This window comes from Erinaceus europaeus, chromosome 13, assembly GCF_950295315.1.
Source record: "Erinaceus europaeus chromosome 13, mEriEur2.1, whole genome shotgun sequence".
Taxonomy (NCBI): domain Eukaryota; kingdom Metazoa; phylum Chordata; class Mammalia; order Eulipotyphla; family Erinaceidae; genus Erinaceus; species Erinaceus europaeus.
Genome location: NC_080174.1, coordinates 46,500,680 through 46,516,101, shown reverse-complemented (window position 1 = coordinate 46,516,101; position 15,422 = coordinate 46,500,680). Strand labels below are relative to the sequence as shown.

The window sequence follows — 15,422 nt, the reverse complement described above, 5'->3', positions numbered from 1 at the left end:
AGGTGGCGCAGTGGATAAAGTGTTGGACTCTTAAGCATGAGGTCCTGAGTTTAATACTCGGCACCACATGTACCAGAGTGATGTCTGGTTCCTCCTCTCTCTCTCTCCCTCCCCCACTCCCCCCCTCCCCCCCCTCTCCTCCTCTCCCCTCTTATCCCTCTCATTAATAATTAAAAAAAAATGTGGAGGGAAAGAAAGAGACAACAGCAGCAAAGTTTCCTTCAGTGCAGCAGGGTGATGATGGCTCAAATCTGAGTAGTGAACTAGCTGTTTGCCAGCCCTCTACTTGACTCTTGAATATGATATTATTGCTGCTAATTCTCAGTAAATAGAATATTTTTATATCAGTTTAATCCTTCAGTATTTAAAAGACCAGTCATTTAAAAAAATTTTATTTATTCCATTTTGTTGCCCTTGTTTTTTATTGTTGTAGTTATTATTGTTGTCATCGTTGCTGGATAGGGCAAAGAGAAATGGAGAGAGGAGGGGAAGACAAAGATAGACACCTGCAGACCTGCTTCACCACCTGTGAAGCAACTCCCCTGAAGGTGGGGAGCCGGGGGCTCAAACTGGGATCCTTAATGCTGGCCCTTGCGCTTTGTTCCACCTGCGCTTAACCCGCTGCGCCAACAGTCATTTTTTTAAATATAGAAGGGCTGTAAGACAGAGTAGAGGAGAACATGAAACAGAACAGTTACAATTTTATATAAATTTAAAAATATATGGATTTTGAGCATTAGAAATGGAACAAGATGTGATACTGAAAATAAACCATTTCATTTTATATTGTATTATATTATTGTTTTTTTTTATTTTACCAGAGCACTGTTCAGCTCTGGCTTATGGTGGTGCAGGGGATTGAACCTAGGACTTTGGAACCTCAGGCCTGAATCTCTTTATATAAGTACTATGCTGTCTATCACCAACTGAAATTAAACCTTTAAGTGTTATGACTGTAACAAAGCATCTCTACATATTTACTACTTTGTTAATTATTATCAGTACAGTGAAAATTGATCCATATTAGTGAGTTAAAACAATACAGTTGCTTAAACCTTTGGGAATACAGTTCTCTCAGTATTCACTTGGAAAAATGCCTGCTTCTACACTCATTTATGTGGTGGATATCAGGATTAAATTCCTCATGGGGTTGTTAAACAGGGCTTCAGTTCCTATTAAATTGTCTAGAGACCTTTCTTGGTTTTTGACTATGAGGACTCTATAGTGTAGCTCACAAAATAATAGTCACCTTTATCCAAGTGAAGAAGAGTAAGAGAGGAGAGTGAGAGGACAAGAGGGAAGCATAGAAGCAAGATTGAAACCAGTCTTTTGTAACATGATCTTGAAAGGGATACCCTGTCACTTTTACCTTGTGTTGTAATTCATTAGAAGCAGGCCACTAGGTCCATTCAGCCTAGAATCAAGGGGAGTGGGTTATATAAAAATAGAAGGACTAGGAAGTGTGGAAGTCATTACAAGTCATTTCAGATACTGCTAATAACAAAGCTGAGTGGAAATGGGTGTTTTGGAAGGAAGAGAGAAATGCTAAGTTCTGTGTAAGATTTAAGACTTTTAAGAACTTCACTAAGATTGTGCTTGCCCAGGTACCTTTGCTTCAGCATTTTACTTCTCATTTGTAAAACATTCTTGCAACCCATAAACTTTATCTGCCACCCTCTTCTATCACTCCTTTTCCATTATCTCTTTAAAAAACGTGTTTTCCGTTCTTGGTGTTTTTGTTGATAATAGTTTATCTCAGTGCTATTTTGCCAAAGCATATGTAGTTCTAGTACTTTTGGGAAGTGCTCCTAGCATCGATTTAGGATTTATTTATACTAATAATTGTTAATAGTGGGAGATAGGTTTTGTATCTGACTAAAGTTTTGGGCTTTTTGTTGTACATTTCTTTGAGACTTACTACTTTGAAGTAGAATATCCACTGTGTGTTTACTGTATTGTTTCCTTTAGAGAACGTTTGACCTAGAAAGAGCCCCGCTTATATGTTCTGTTTTTGCTGGCTTTGCATGTTATGACAGCCTGGCCAACAACATTGAAAGATGGTACTCTCAAAAGTTGTTTTTGATGTCTTTAGTTACATAGTTGTTATTTTTCAGTCAGCCAAGTTATAGACAGATTATATATATAGAAGCCTATACCTGGGTTTTGAATTGAAATTTCTGAATATTTTTTTAAACCACCTTTGCTCTTTTCATCATTATTTGGAGTAAATGTCAGACATGCCTCTATTCATCCCAACAACTTGAATCATATTTCCTTCATCATTACAAAGAAAATGAGATCCAGGGCAGCTCAGCAGCTTGTCCTAAGTCACACCAAAAGTTGTCCAATCTAGAGCTCTCTGACCCCACTGTTTATCTATGCCTAGGTTTCCCTATCACTGCTCACCCATTTTAGAGACTAATCATGCCCTCAGTTCTCTGAGATTGAACCTAGTAGTCTGTTAAGAATTGCCTTTACTTTTTTCACCTGTGCAATCTTCAAGCAAATTTATGCTTATACAATTAAAATGTCTGATCAGAATATTTTGTCATGATTCTATCAGATTATAACATAATAGGTTAAGGCCTGGATATAAAAGTGTGTGGGAAACTGGTTAGGTTAACCAGATAGATTTATAGGAGTAGTTTAAAATTATACCGAGAAACCCAGATGTGGAAAACAGATTCATTTTAGTGAGGACAAAGTTGAGCTATTCCTCCTTTATCATAGGATTATAAATTGCCAAAGAGAGGAGCAAATGTTTTGTGCTTTCTGACTTTTCATTCCATTCTCAAGAGAAATCCAGTACTTCAGATGTACTCTTCTGTGCTCAAAAGCAGTGATTAAGTACAATCTTAAGCTTCTGAGATTATCATCAGAGTAGTAGCAGCTCAAATGAAAACATAATTATAGGAAGTAAGAGAAAGAACACATTTGTGTGTAAACTGATGACTAGAATGAAGAATAATGGGATTCTAGAGGGCTTTTACTTTGTAAACAAACCTCTGCTTTGATCCGGTGCTAAACTTTATTGTGCTTTGCATGGAAAGGGACTTTGAATTCTTGTTTGAAGTCAGTTAAATGTTCTCATTTGGTTGAGAACTTGTGATTCTTGCACTTTTATGAAGTGTGGAATGATTTGTGAAGTCAGTTTTAACGACATTACTAAATGTTGTCAAAATCAACCGAGGCTAGGGGTTTTATTTTCCTTCTAGTAATGAGAACAGCTGTTCTGTCTTTCCAGAATATTGGAATAGGTTAATGCTGTGGTTGGGAGGTTTATTTTTTATGTTTTGTTTTTCTTGTGATGAATTTTTTTGGGGGGTGGGTAACGGGATCTGTATATGCAGGAATTGAGTTTTGCCTCTAGCAATACACGCTGGGTTCATGCGCCAGGTAGAGTATCTGTACGGCAGTTAGCACATATGTAGGCAGATATTCTTTAATAATTGTAGGCACTCTCTTTTTTTCCACTGAGGTCTTCTTACCTAACAAGTCTCATATTAGTTTATTTCCCTAACTTCCCTATTATTTAGTTATATTCCCAAATAATTCCAGATATATTTAAGCTTATCCCCTTGACTTAGGGTTCTCTGTGACCTCGACCACATATACAGTTGTGTTCTGACCACAAGCTGTATTGTCAGAACATGTTTACTAAACACCTTCAGGGCACATGAGCATCTTCAGTACCCTTGTCTAAAAGAAAGTGTTGACTGCTGTACTTTCATCCTTTATGAATTCTTTAAAAGCATCTATTATTTTTAATTTGCAGCAGCTCTTGCCAGGTAAAAAGTTTTGGGAAACAGATGAATCCAGCAAAGATGGACCAAAAGGAATATTCCTGGGTGATCAATGGCGAGACAGTGCCTGGGGAACATCAGGTAATCTAGATCTAGCATCTGTACTGTGATTTATGCCTGTCTTAGAGCTCCTTTTCTCAACAATTGGCAAGTTATGAATTTTTCATCACTGACATAAGCATGTCAAGCAGTGTCCTACCCTGTAGTATAATTGCCATGAAGGAGCCTATATGATGTAATTTACTAAAACATAATAAAAAAATCATCTTCAATATTTCATTGAAGTGATAGCCACAGGGAAATGGTCTTATTTGAAATGACCATAATTATTTTCAGGTGTACCCTCTTGATCTATACTGCTATCAGCATACTTGGAATTAGAAAATCCATGCCTGCCATTGAAGTTCATGTTTCTTTTACTTTCCCCTGCCACTGTGTACCATGTATGGAATGATCTTTCTAAAAGTGTGGTTGGGGCCAAATCAAGTCATTGGTCATGGATGCTCTTCTGACAACTGCCCCTGAGCAGGGGTGGGGAGAATCTGTAGAGGCAAACACTGACAGCAGAAAGAAACGAAAGATTGCAAGGAAGGAGATAGAAAACCCAGAAGCTGAAGTGCTGTACTACAGCATGTTTTAAGAATGGAACCTCAGATGATAGTGAATCATCAGAAAAGATCAAATGATAATGTTCTTAAAAAGGGCAGTAAAACCACATGTTCCTTTAGTAATATTACCAATAAATATATTAAAAAGGAATCCTACTACTTGAAAGGGATAAACATTAATTTATCCACTTAGCTAGATAAACCAGTTATGTAAACTGCTGTAATTGTTTATCCTGGATATATGAGTGTGTGTTTTGTTTCCTTAGCTCATGTAGAACATTATACTTAGTCAAATAACACACTAGGATGTTTTGGCTCAATTGAGCATGACAGGTTTCCTGATTTCCCAGTCATTGGTTTATCCATGAGACATCACTCGTAATTTGTTTGAGCCTCTGGCTGCACTGTATCATGCTTGTGTATCTTTTTTGTAGATCATTCAGTTTCCCAGCCAATCATGGTGCAGAGAAGACCTGGTCAGAGTTTCCATGTGAACAGTGAGGTCAATTCTGTACTGTCCCCACGGTCGGAGAGTGGGGGACTAGGCGTTAGCATGGTGGAGTATGTGTTGAGCTCATCCCCGGGCGATTCCTGTCTAAGAAAAGGAGGATTTGTAAGTTGGATTTGAGGAACTTGTTCCTGTATCTCTCTTTTCCCCCCTAAAGCAAAACCTGCTTGTTTAGTTTCCTTAGATATTCATAGCACTAGCTAATAGGGTACTTAAAAAATACCTTTATTGTAATTAGATCTCAGCAAACATAGTAGGTGCATACTAAACTTTGAAATAGATAATGATATTTTTGGGGATATAGTGAGTAACCATGAGGTACAAAATTTTAGTGTAATATGTTCAATAGATCCTAGTTCATTAGTCACCCAGAAAACACCATTTTAAAGTCACCCTTCCCTACCCCTAAAGTAAAAAGAACAGGTAATGCAGATGTCAGTAAGGAGTAGGTTTGAGAGCAGTGATTTTCTAGTACCCAAGAATCCTTATGTATCAGATATGTAGGATCATTCTTATTTTGCTGTCTAGGCCTTAATTATGGAATATCTTTTGCTCTTCTTGTATGTCTTTGCCTCTCATGCCCAGTTAGAAAAATTTGAAGTTTTGTTAAGTCTATATCAACAATGTTTTTGATTTATCACTGTTGATCTCTGCAACCCCTTCCTTTTAAAAATCTCCCTCATGGGTGGGGGTATTATAGTTGTCGACACATGGACCTTTTAAAAATCTTAAGTTGTCATCCTCAAAGATCATTGATAGCTTTCTTCAAAGTTAATTCTTTTTTTAGGGCCAAGTCTAGTGCATTTCTGTTTGAGTATTCCTCATTTGTATTCTGTGTCTCGTTTAACAGTCTAAATCACAGCTAGGAAGGTCACTGTCTTTCCTCCTATTTTCCTTACTTAAATGAAATGGTTTTCTACCTTTCCAAAGCCCCTATTCCCTATTTTTTTTGTTTTGTTTTGTGGATAATATTACTTATCTTTACTCACTTAAGGGTCTTCTTTTTCCCCATATTGTATCAATAACTTTGTCTCATTAGATATATTACTTACTTTTGTTGTCATTTTGTTTTCCCAAGTTTGTTGTTGGATATTAGAGGCTTGTTCCTATTTTTTCCATTCCACTTTAAACTTCTTTGGGGTATTACTAGTTAATTTCTTGACGTACCTTCCTCAAATGTAAGTAAAATATTTTGTATATGGTAGTGGATATTAAGTGAATTGATTTTTTTTTTTTAAATGTGTTTGACATGAGAATAGGAAACTTCTAAGGTAACCAGAATCCACATGGAGCTAGCTTTACTTTAGGTGTGTCAACTGACTTTGATAGTTGACATGTGGCAGGGCATTTAATTTTACAGATAAACAGTAAAAAAGAAAGTGAAATGAATTTTAATTCAGAAGGTTAGCTGGGATTTCTCCCAGCTCCATAGCTAGAAGTTTGATGTGAGGAACTGAGCTGGAAGATGATCTTTTATTTTCATAGTAACCCTTAGGAAGATTGAAGGACTAAACTTGGACTTTATCTTAGAGAGTCTTGAGTACTACCCATTTGAAAGCTGATGTGCTTGTTCCTTTGTCTCTTGAGCCTGCGAAAAGACAGGTCAGATCTAGTAATTTTTTTGTGGGTCAGAGGAAAAGACTTCTTTTATTTGACCTTTCTTAAGAGGTTGGTTGTGAAGAAGCAGATAATCTTTGAATGCGAGGATCAGACCAGATTATACTTGACCTGTCTTTCCCATGGAAAACTGGTGTTATTCTTCTATTCTTTCACCTGATTGCCAGTTTCTTTTTTGTCCTCATTTTGTCTTCATCTCATGAGTACATATTCATCGAGGAAGTGCTTTCTTTCAGCTGCTGCCAACAACATCTTGCTGTTTGCTATAGAAGTAAATAACTCCTATATAGGTATATTGCTAGTGTGATGAAATGGACCCTGCATGACTCTTGCTGTGAACTCTGTCATGTGTATGGCCAGGTCTTAATTGGCTGGTATTGCCATGAGGCATGTGCTCAAGTTACTGTGAAGTTTGTAGGAGGCAACAAAGTAATTAGAATTAAGATAAGTACAGAAATATCTGAGACTGAATTATCAGTGCTTCTCTTTTCTCCCTCTAAGTATCCATCCTTTCACCCACCCATCCATCTTCAGATTCGCTCTGATTTATGATGTTGCCTGTGATTGAACTGGCGCCTGTTGCAAACCACCCTGCTATTTCCCTGGCCCTAAATTAAACAATTATTATTTCTCCTCCTCCTCCTCCTCCTCTTTTTAAACCTTGGATTTTTAAAATTTATTTTTTATTATCTTTATTGGCTAGAGACAGCCAGAAATTGAGAGGGAATGGGGAGATAGGGAGAGAGACAGACACCTGCAGCACTGCCTCATCACTCCGAGAAGCTTTCCCCCTGCAGGTGGGGACTGGGGGCTTGAACCTGGGTCCTTGTGCATTGTAACGTGTGCTTAACCAAATGCGCCACCACCCCGCACCATCCTAAGCAATTATTTCAATAGAACGCTATTCTTACCAAAAATCTGAATCTTTTGCATTTAATGTGTGGTATTTTTATAAAGGTGGTTTATATCATCATTGTCTTGGAAGACTGGTGATTTTTAGTTCTTTTACATTCTTGTGACTGTAGAAGGTTACGGTCTTAGATCAGAAAATTGAACTTTATAATAATCACCTATTAACTGAGCTTTATAGATTTGTTTGAAAACAAAGGAAAGTTCTATAAGTCCACATCCCAGCCTCTTTTTAGAAAGTAAGTTGTTGGTAAAGAGGTCGTATCCACATTTTGACATAAGTTGCATATAATGGATACTACATAATGAGAACAAGAGCTCCCCATGCAGTCTGTCTCCTTGGTTTATCCCGTTTTCTGGTAGATGGAGACTTGAGTATCTTAACCATATCAACCTAGTTGTTGTACCCTCTACTCTAATACCTAACCCAAGCCTGTTGGTTAGGATGAAACTTGATTAAAGCTCTGATTATGAAAACCTGGACCACTTTATTCTTACCATGGCATGCATGAACCTTTATATTTAATCTGTTGCTCAGAGAGTTGAGTTCATAGGCTTAAGAGAATGTTCTTTTTGCAGAATTGTTCTAACGAGTGGCAGTTGGTGTCTAATGGGCTAGATGTTTTCCCTTTTTCAGTGGATGTACCAACATTGCTTCCAGTAAGCCATGGTGAAGCTTGGATACCCTTCCCACCACCTCATCCCTCCCCTCTATCCCTACCTCCCACCCTCAAGCCCTCTACCTGAAAACACTATCTTTGATGGGATATCTAAAATTCTTTTCAGATAAAGGTTATTTAGTTCTCAAGGAATATATTATTATTCTATAGTGGTCCCCTATTTTCAGTAAGTGTTTCTTGTTTATAGTTTGAATATAGATATTTAAACTATTTGTCTACCTTTCCTGGGCTTTTTAAAGTTCATTTTTATGCATAAATGTTCAGTGTAGTTTGGCTTCTGTGCTAATAGTACTTTCAGACTGATCACCTCCCCCACAGCCCCTGCCCCATCTCCCGTTGACCCCATTAAGAAAGAAAGCATGGTTCAGAGTGATTACAAAATCATTTTGAACTACTATATTTTGAGTACACTGGATGAAAACTACCACCTAAAGATCCTATTTTTTTGGTTTCAGCCTAGTCAGAAAATTAAATCTTTTCTACCTTTCTGCTTTATGATACCTAGAAAAATGAGATCACCCTATACAGTATTTTTTCTATTTAATTTCTTTTAGTGATTGAATAATGGCTTTCCAGAATATAACGGTATAGTTTTTTTTTTAAAAAATATTTACTCCCTTTTATTGCCCTTGTTGTAGTTATTATTGTTGTTATTGCTGCCGTTGTTGTTGGATAGGACAGAGAGAAATGGAGAGAGGCGAGAAAGACAGACACCTGCAGACCTGCTTCACTGCCTGTGAAGCGACTCCCCTGCAGGTGGGGAGCCGGGGGCTCTAACCGGGATCCTTACACCGGTCCTTGGGCTTTGTGTCACGTGTGCTTAACCAGCTGCGCTACCGCCCGACTCCCTAGCGGTATAGTTCTATACTGTACCTAGCACCAAAGTTTTGTTGGTCTCCTCTCTACTTTCCACCATTCTCCATCCCATCCCCCAGAATTCATTTTTTTTGGTCACAAAATTTGATCAGTTCTTTAGTGTCTCCCTCTCTACCTCTCTGCCTCTCTCCCTCTCCCCATCGCTCAGCTACGTTTCTTTTAAGTGCTTTTAACACCTTAATTAATTCTGCTTAAAATGTTCTTGCAGTGTAATGCTGGTAAAAGTTAGGTATTATTTGAATCTTAGCTAGACCTTAATTTCTCTGTTGCAAAATGAGCATACATAAAATCCACCAATACAAATTCATATAGCTATGTAACATGTGTGAAAATGGCTTATAAGGCCTGTAAAATTATGCTGTACAAAGCCCATGGAGCCAATAACATTAGTAACACTTGAGAACTTAATACAACTACAGAATTTCACATCCTACCCTGCATCTTGACAAGATCCAGGATGATCTGTATGCATATTAAAGTTTGATAAATACTGATACAGAACATGATTTTCTTGGAAATAGACTGACCAGAAAAATTAAAATCAGAAATGTGAGGAAAAGAAATCTAGACTATACTTGGCACGGTATCAAGCTTTTGTATAATGACTGGACAGGGTTAAATAAAACTTTTAGAAAATCTTGACTTTTGATTTCCATCTCTATAATAATAGCATCTTTCTACACATTTAAGATACATTTTCTTTTTCCTCCTGATCTGATTACCACAGCAGAGTGTGGAACACTCTTATGTTTCTGCATATCAGGAGTTGAGTGATCGTACAAACCGTGCCTGGCTTATTCTGTGTTCCAGTATTTCAAAAATGCACACTTACTCACTTTTATCATTTTGAAATTAGGATGCATCTCTTCAAAAGATAGTATGTCATAGTTGATTGCCAGGTCAGTGTTTCTTTTTCAGTAGCACATAAAATGATGATGTTTCCAATTCAATGAAATGTAGTAGTTGGTCTTGGGTTGATCTTAAAAATAATTCAGAAAACCCAGTGAAATGTAAGATCTGATGAGTAGCACCGTAACAATTTCTTTATTGGAACAGTTTAATATAGCCAGCAAATTAGAAGCTTTGTGGGGAGTGTGGGTCAGGGTGGGTATACCTGAAGATGGTTGGGGAGGAAAAGTGAGAACTGAGTAAAAGTAATTAAGAAAGAAAAAAGATCGCACTTTTATGAGTTAGCTTATTAAATTAAGCATTATTGTCTTAATTCATGGAGGAGGAAAATGAAGGTTAGAAGGAAATGTTGGTCTGGTTTTGAAATTTTTCTGCAAATTTCAGTTCTTAGTTATATTACTTTATAGCATGCGGTATTGGCCTGTTGACTAATCTCACAATAGGATTGTAATTAATATGTGAAGACTTGAAATGATTCACAAGACTAATAATTTTAAGCTTTTTCTCAACTTTAATAGTTGTTTTTTTTTATTATTGAGCTGCAAATTGCTGATCTTTACGTGAAATTACATTTTGCCAAAAACAGTTCCAGAGGAGAAAGAGATAATCTGCTTATTGTTGTGGTGTTTGAACTCTTGTCAAACAGATAGACAAAATAATTCCTTTTTTAGATGTAAAGGAGGAAAATTGCTAGTCTCATTGAATGTGATTTCTACCATGTGATGAGATTATTACAGTTTGAGAAGTTAAGCTCTTTTTTCTTTGACTTCATTTAGAATTAATATTCCCTGAGATTACCTTCCTATTATGTGGAAATAGAGCCTTAAGATTCTGATCACCACTCTGCTTATTCTTTTTCTCAGTTCTTTGATACCTACTAGTGAGATATTTTCTCCCACCTGTTTGTATACAGTTTGGGCCCTCTCAGAATCCTTCTTGGCCCTAGTTACGATATTTTAATTGGGCTTGCTTACTTGCATTTTGAATATTCACTGAAGCCTTTGAGCACTAGGGTTTTGAATTAGCATTCTTTGAAAGGAAATCCAGAGTAAAAACTGTGACCTTCCCTCCCACCCCCGTTTAACTTTTTGTTTGACTTTTAAAATGCTACTGTGTACTAGGTCTTGTGACAAAAAGCAAAACAAAACAAGTCATAAAATTCCCCTTTATGTTGTCTATAATCACAGGCATCTTACTTGTGAGTCCTCAGTTAAAGTTACTGGAGAAGAAGCTTTTATATTATCATTTGATCCAGTATAGGCCAGTTAAATCAGATTCTTGGAAAAAGAGTGACGATACCTGTAAGTTTTAACAAGATTTTGACATTTGATAACCATAGGGTCATTGTATTGATCCTGGGGAACCAGTTTGACTGTATACTTTTATTCCAGTTTAACCACTTAGTTGAAGGCACTTAAGATTAGTAATCTTGATATTATAGATAGTGTTACCTAAGAAATAACCATCCGGGAGTTGGGCTGTAGCGCAGCAGGTTAAATGCAGGTGGTGCAAGGACTGGCGGAACGATGCCGGTTCAAGCCCCCGCACCCCACCTGCAGGGGAGTCGCTTCACAGGCAGTGAAGCAGGTCTGCAGGTGTCTCTTTCTTTCCCCCTCTGTCCTCCCCTCATCACTCCATTTCTCTCTGTCCTATCCAACAACAACGATATCTACAACAATAAAACAACAAGGCCAACTAAAGGGAATGAATAAATAAATAAATAAATATTAAAAAAAAAGAAATAACCACCCATTGCAAAGCTTTTGTTAATAACCTGTTTCATTTGTACAAAATGATCTATACTTTATGAAACCGACTGTATATGCATTATTTCACAGCTACATTGGTTTAAAACAAAAATATCCTCCCTTTTTTATAAATGAGAAAATCTAGAATTCACATTTAATGGCCTGTTCAAAGTCACATGATTATAAATATTAATGATTGAAGTCAAGTCTCTGTTCTCTATAGGCTTAGCTACGGAGACATTTATAGCTCCATATACATTTCTTAAATATTAAATATTTTAAATCACCGTAAAACTTACTACCCCACTTATATATATATCTTTTCTCTCCAGGATCTTTATATTTTTTAAGTGGCCCCCCCTTTTTTTTTTCTTTTACTATCTTTATTTATTGGATAGAGACAGCCTGAAATAGAGAGGACAGGGGATATGAGAGGGGAGGGGAGGGAGGGAGAGACCTGCAGATCTACTTCACTACTTGCAAAGCTTTTCCCTACAGGTGGGGATGAGGGTGCAAACCCGAGTCTTTGTGCAGTGTAACGTGCACTCAATCAAGTGTGCTACCACCGACCATTTGACCAAGTGGCCATCTTCCCCCTCCATTTTTGTTATTGTTATTGCTGTTGTTAGACAGGACAAAGACAAAGATAACCACTTGCAGACCTGCTTCACTGCTTTTGAAGCTATCCCCTGCAGGTGGGAAGCCTGAGGGCTTGAACTGGGATTCTTACACTTGTCTGTGCTTGTCTGTGCTTGTCTGTCTGCACTTAACCCGCTGCGCTACCACCTGGACCCCCTAAGTAACCATTTTTATGGTCCTAGCCCCTCTGTTTTATTTTATTTATTAATGAGAAAGATAGGAGAGAGAGAAAGAACCAGGCATCACTCTAGTACATATGCTGCTGGGGATTGAAGTTGGGACCTCATGCTTGAGAATCCAATGCTGCACCATCTCACAGAACCTCCCTCTGTTTTCTTTTAAAAACAGACTTTGGCAGCATGGTCTCCCATTTTGCTGCTGGCATCACTCAGAAATCATAGCACTTAAGGCTGTGGTTGGTTTACTGAACTTTTATAAAATATTTATTTATTTACTCTTTTGTTGCCCTTGTTTATTTTTGTTGTAGTTATTATTATTATTGTTGTTGATGTCATCTTTGTTAGATAGGGCAGAGAGGAATAGAGAGAGGGGAAGACAGAGGGGGAGAGGAAGATAGATACATGCAGACCTGCTTCACCGCCTGTGAAGAGACTCCCCTGCAGGTAGGCAGCTGGGGACTTGAACCAGGATACTTAGGCTGGTCCTTGTGCTTCGCGACACATGTGCTTAACCTGCTGCACTATTTCCCGACTCCCGGTTTACTGAACTTATTTAAAGTGAGCTTTCTGTTGAAATAGTACCTGTGTATTGAAAAATCCCTAGCATTCATCTTCATAATTTTATGCAAAAATAAATACACACACCCATGTAAACCATCCAGATCCAGGAAGCAGAAGTTCCCCTCCTTGTTAATAGCTCATACAGATTAGGAAACACGTAAATACATTTTATATAAGTAGATTGTACAACATTATTAATGCTTATTCCAGATAAATTTTTGAAAATCTGGTCTTTGGAAGTATAGTTGAAAATCAATGATTAAATTTGCCTGTCAGAGCAGTTGGCTTACAGATAAACTAAACAGCTTTTCACCAATACTATGTAAGGAAGTCACTAAGGAAAAGTGGCAACACAGAGTTTTGCCACTTCAGAAAGATCTCCCTCGTCACAGATTTCTTGCTTTTTTTGGTTTAACTTAACTTTTTTTTTTTTTTTTTTTTTTAAATACCAGGGTATTGCTCAGCTCACTCTGGTTTATGGTGGTGTGGGGTATTAATTTATGTTTCTTTATCCCAATTCCTTCCTATTTGTATCTCAGACCTTTTAAATGGTTTATAAATTAGGGCTGAAATGCTTCTTTGGAGCAGATGGTTTGTAGTAGATTACACAGGTATGGGAATTGCAATGATTGTTTTAATACTCATGTTACTGAAATTAATGATATGTAACTTAGGTGGTGCTGTTTGACATGTAGATTATATCACTTCCTTCCACCTCCTGGATTGTAACTGATGATAATTTCAAAAGAAAGGGAACACCCCCAGCCTTTACAGTTACATCTTAAATTTGTTGCCTGCGTGACTCCTCTGCTGCTCCTGATTATCCCCCCCCCCCTTTGATAGAAGACGAGAGACAGAAGAAGAGAGGCAGGAGACACCTGCAACACTGCTTCATTTGTGAAACTAGAACTTCAGCATCATGCTCTGCTGGATTTTTTTGTTGGGTCTATATAATTTTTTTGGTCATATTTTTGAACTGATATTAGCTATTGAATTTAGTGCAGGAAATTTGACAATTAATGCGTAGCTTTTCTCAGTTTTGCCTCTTCAGTAGACCAGTGAGCGCTATTATCACAGGTTCTTGAAAGATCTTTTAGTGAGGTGCTGTGCGCCGCCCCCCCCCCCCCCCCCCCGCAATCAGTTGTTGGGGCTTAGTGCCAGTAGTACAAATCCACTGCTTCGGATGGCCACTCCCTGCCCCATTTCTCTCCCCCCTCTCCCTCTCTCTCTCTCTCCTCCTCTCTCCCTCTCTCCCTCCCTCTCTCTCTTTCAGAGAGAAAATGAGAGGGGAAGGGAGATACAGAGACAGACACCTGCAGGGGCCAGGTGGTGGTACACCTGGTTGGTTAAGTACATACATTATAGTGCACAGGGACCCAGGTTCAAGCCACTGGTCCCTACCTGTGGGGGGAAAGCTTCATGAGTGGTGAAACAGGACTGGAGGTGTCTGTCTCTTTCCTTCTATCTCTCCCTTCCCTCTCAATTTATCTCTATCCAGTCATAAATAAATAAAAATAAAAAGACACCTGCATACCTGCTTCACTGCTCGAGAAGTGGCCCGCTGCAGGTGGGGAACAGGGCCTCTAACCTGACTTCTTGCACAGGTCCTTGTGTATAGTACTGTGTGCAACTAACCAGGTGCCCCACTGCCTGACTTCCCAAGGTCTTTTAGTCTTTAGAATCTTGTCATATTCCTATCTTTGCCTTGGGATCTTAATGTGATGCTTAACTGGCTATCATTCTCTCCATTTTAGCCACTAACAACCTTATATTTGAAAGGTACTTTGAAGATTCTGCAGTGAATATTGCATCTCAAAGTCTGCCCAAATTGTAATTTAACATCTTGATGCCATATGAATTTGAGTTATTTTTTCTAACTTCTATGTGTTCATTTGTTCATATTGGCTATGACATCTTTCTTTTTCTGTGTTACATTTGAGCACAAGTGAAATGAAAATAGGCTCTCAGTTGTTAGTTGACAGGTCTATGAATGTGTCTAGGAGCTGCCCTTATGGGGCCAGTGATTTTGAAATACCATAGGGTATCTGTTTATTTTGCATCTTCAGTTTGCCCATTCACATCTGAGTACGGCTTCGGTCTCATATTTTAAACCCTCCCACCCTGATAGAATTTGTGGCTAGAAATGCTTTTTAGCAGTTCTCATCTGGTTGGATCTTGCTTTTATCAGAAGCTTTAATTTGGTCCCAGTATATGTATTGCTTTTTAAAGAGTGCCTCTCTCTGGTTTCCCAAAAGCAAAAAATTACTCATCCACTACTAAGATTTCCCCCCCTTTATTGGGGGATTAGTGTTTCACAATAGACAGTGAATACAATACTTTGTTCATGTATAACATTTCTCAGTTTTCCAAATAAAAATACACCCC

General features: G+C 38.0%; 1 protein-coding gene across 19 annotated transcripts in view; it reads left to right on the top strand.

Annotated features, from left to right (window-relative positions):
* PUM1 (pumilio RNA binding family member 1) overlaps positions 1 to 15,422 on the top strand; it is a 126,122-nt gene that overhangs the window by 47,580 nt on the left and 63,120 nt on the right. For 11 of the 19 annotated variants that reach the window (XM_007522451.2, XM_007522450.2, XM_060205719.1 and 8 more), the window contains 2 exons: positions 3,776 to 3,884; positions 4,846 to 5,024. The exons of 6 other annotated variants lie outside the window; for them this stretch is intronic. In XM_007522451.2, the coding sequence (XP_007522513.1) occupies positions 3,776 to 3,884; positions 4,846 to 5,024 (288 nt within the window). The remainder of the gene's footprint in view (positions 1 to 3,775; positions 3,885 to 4,845; positions 5,025 to 15,422) is intronic. 2 more of the 19 variants (XM_060205716.1, XM_060205722.1) reach the window with 1 other exon arrangement.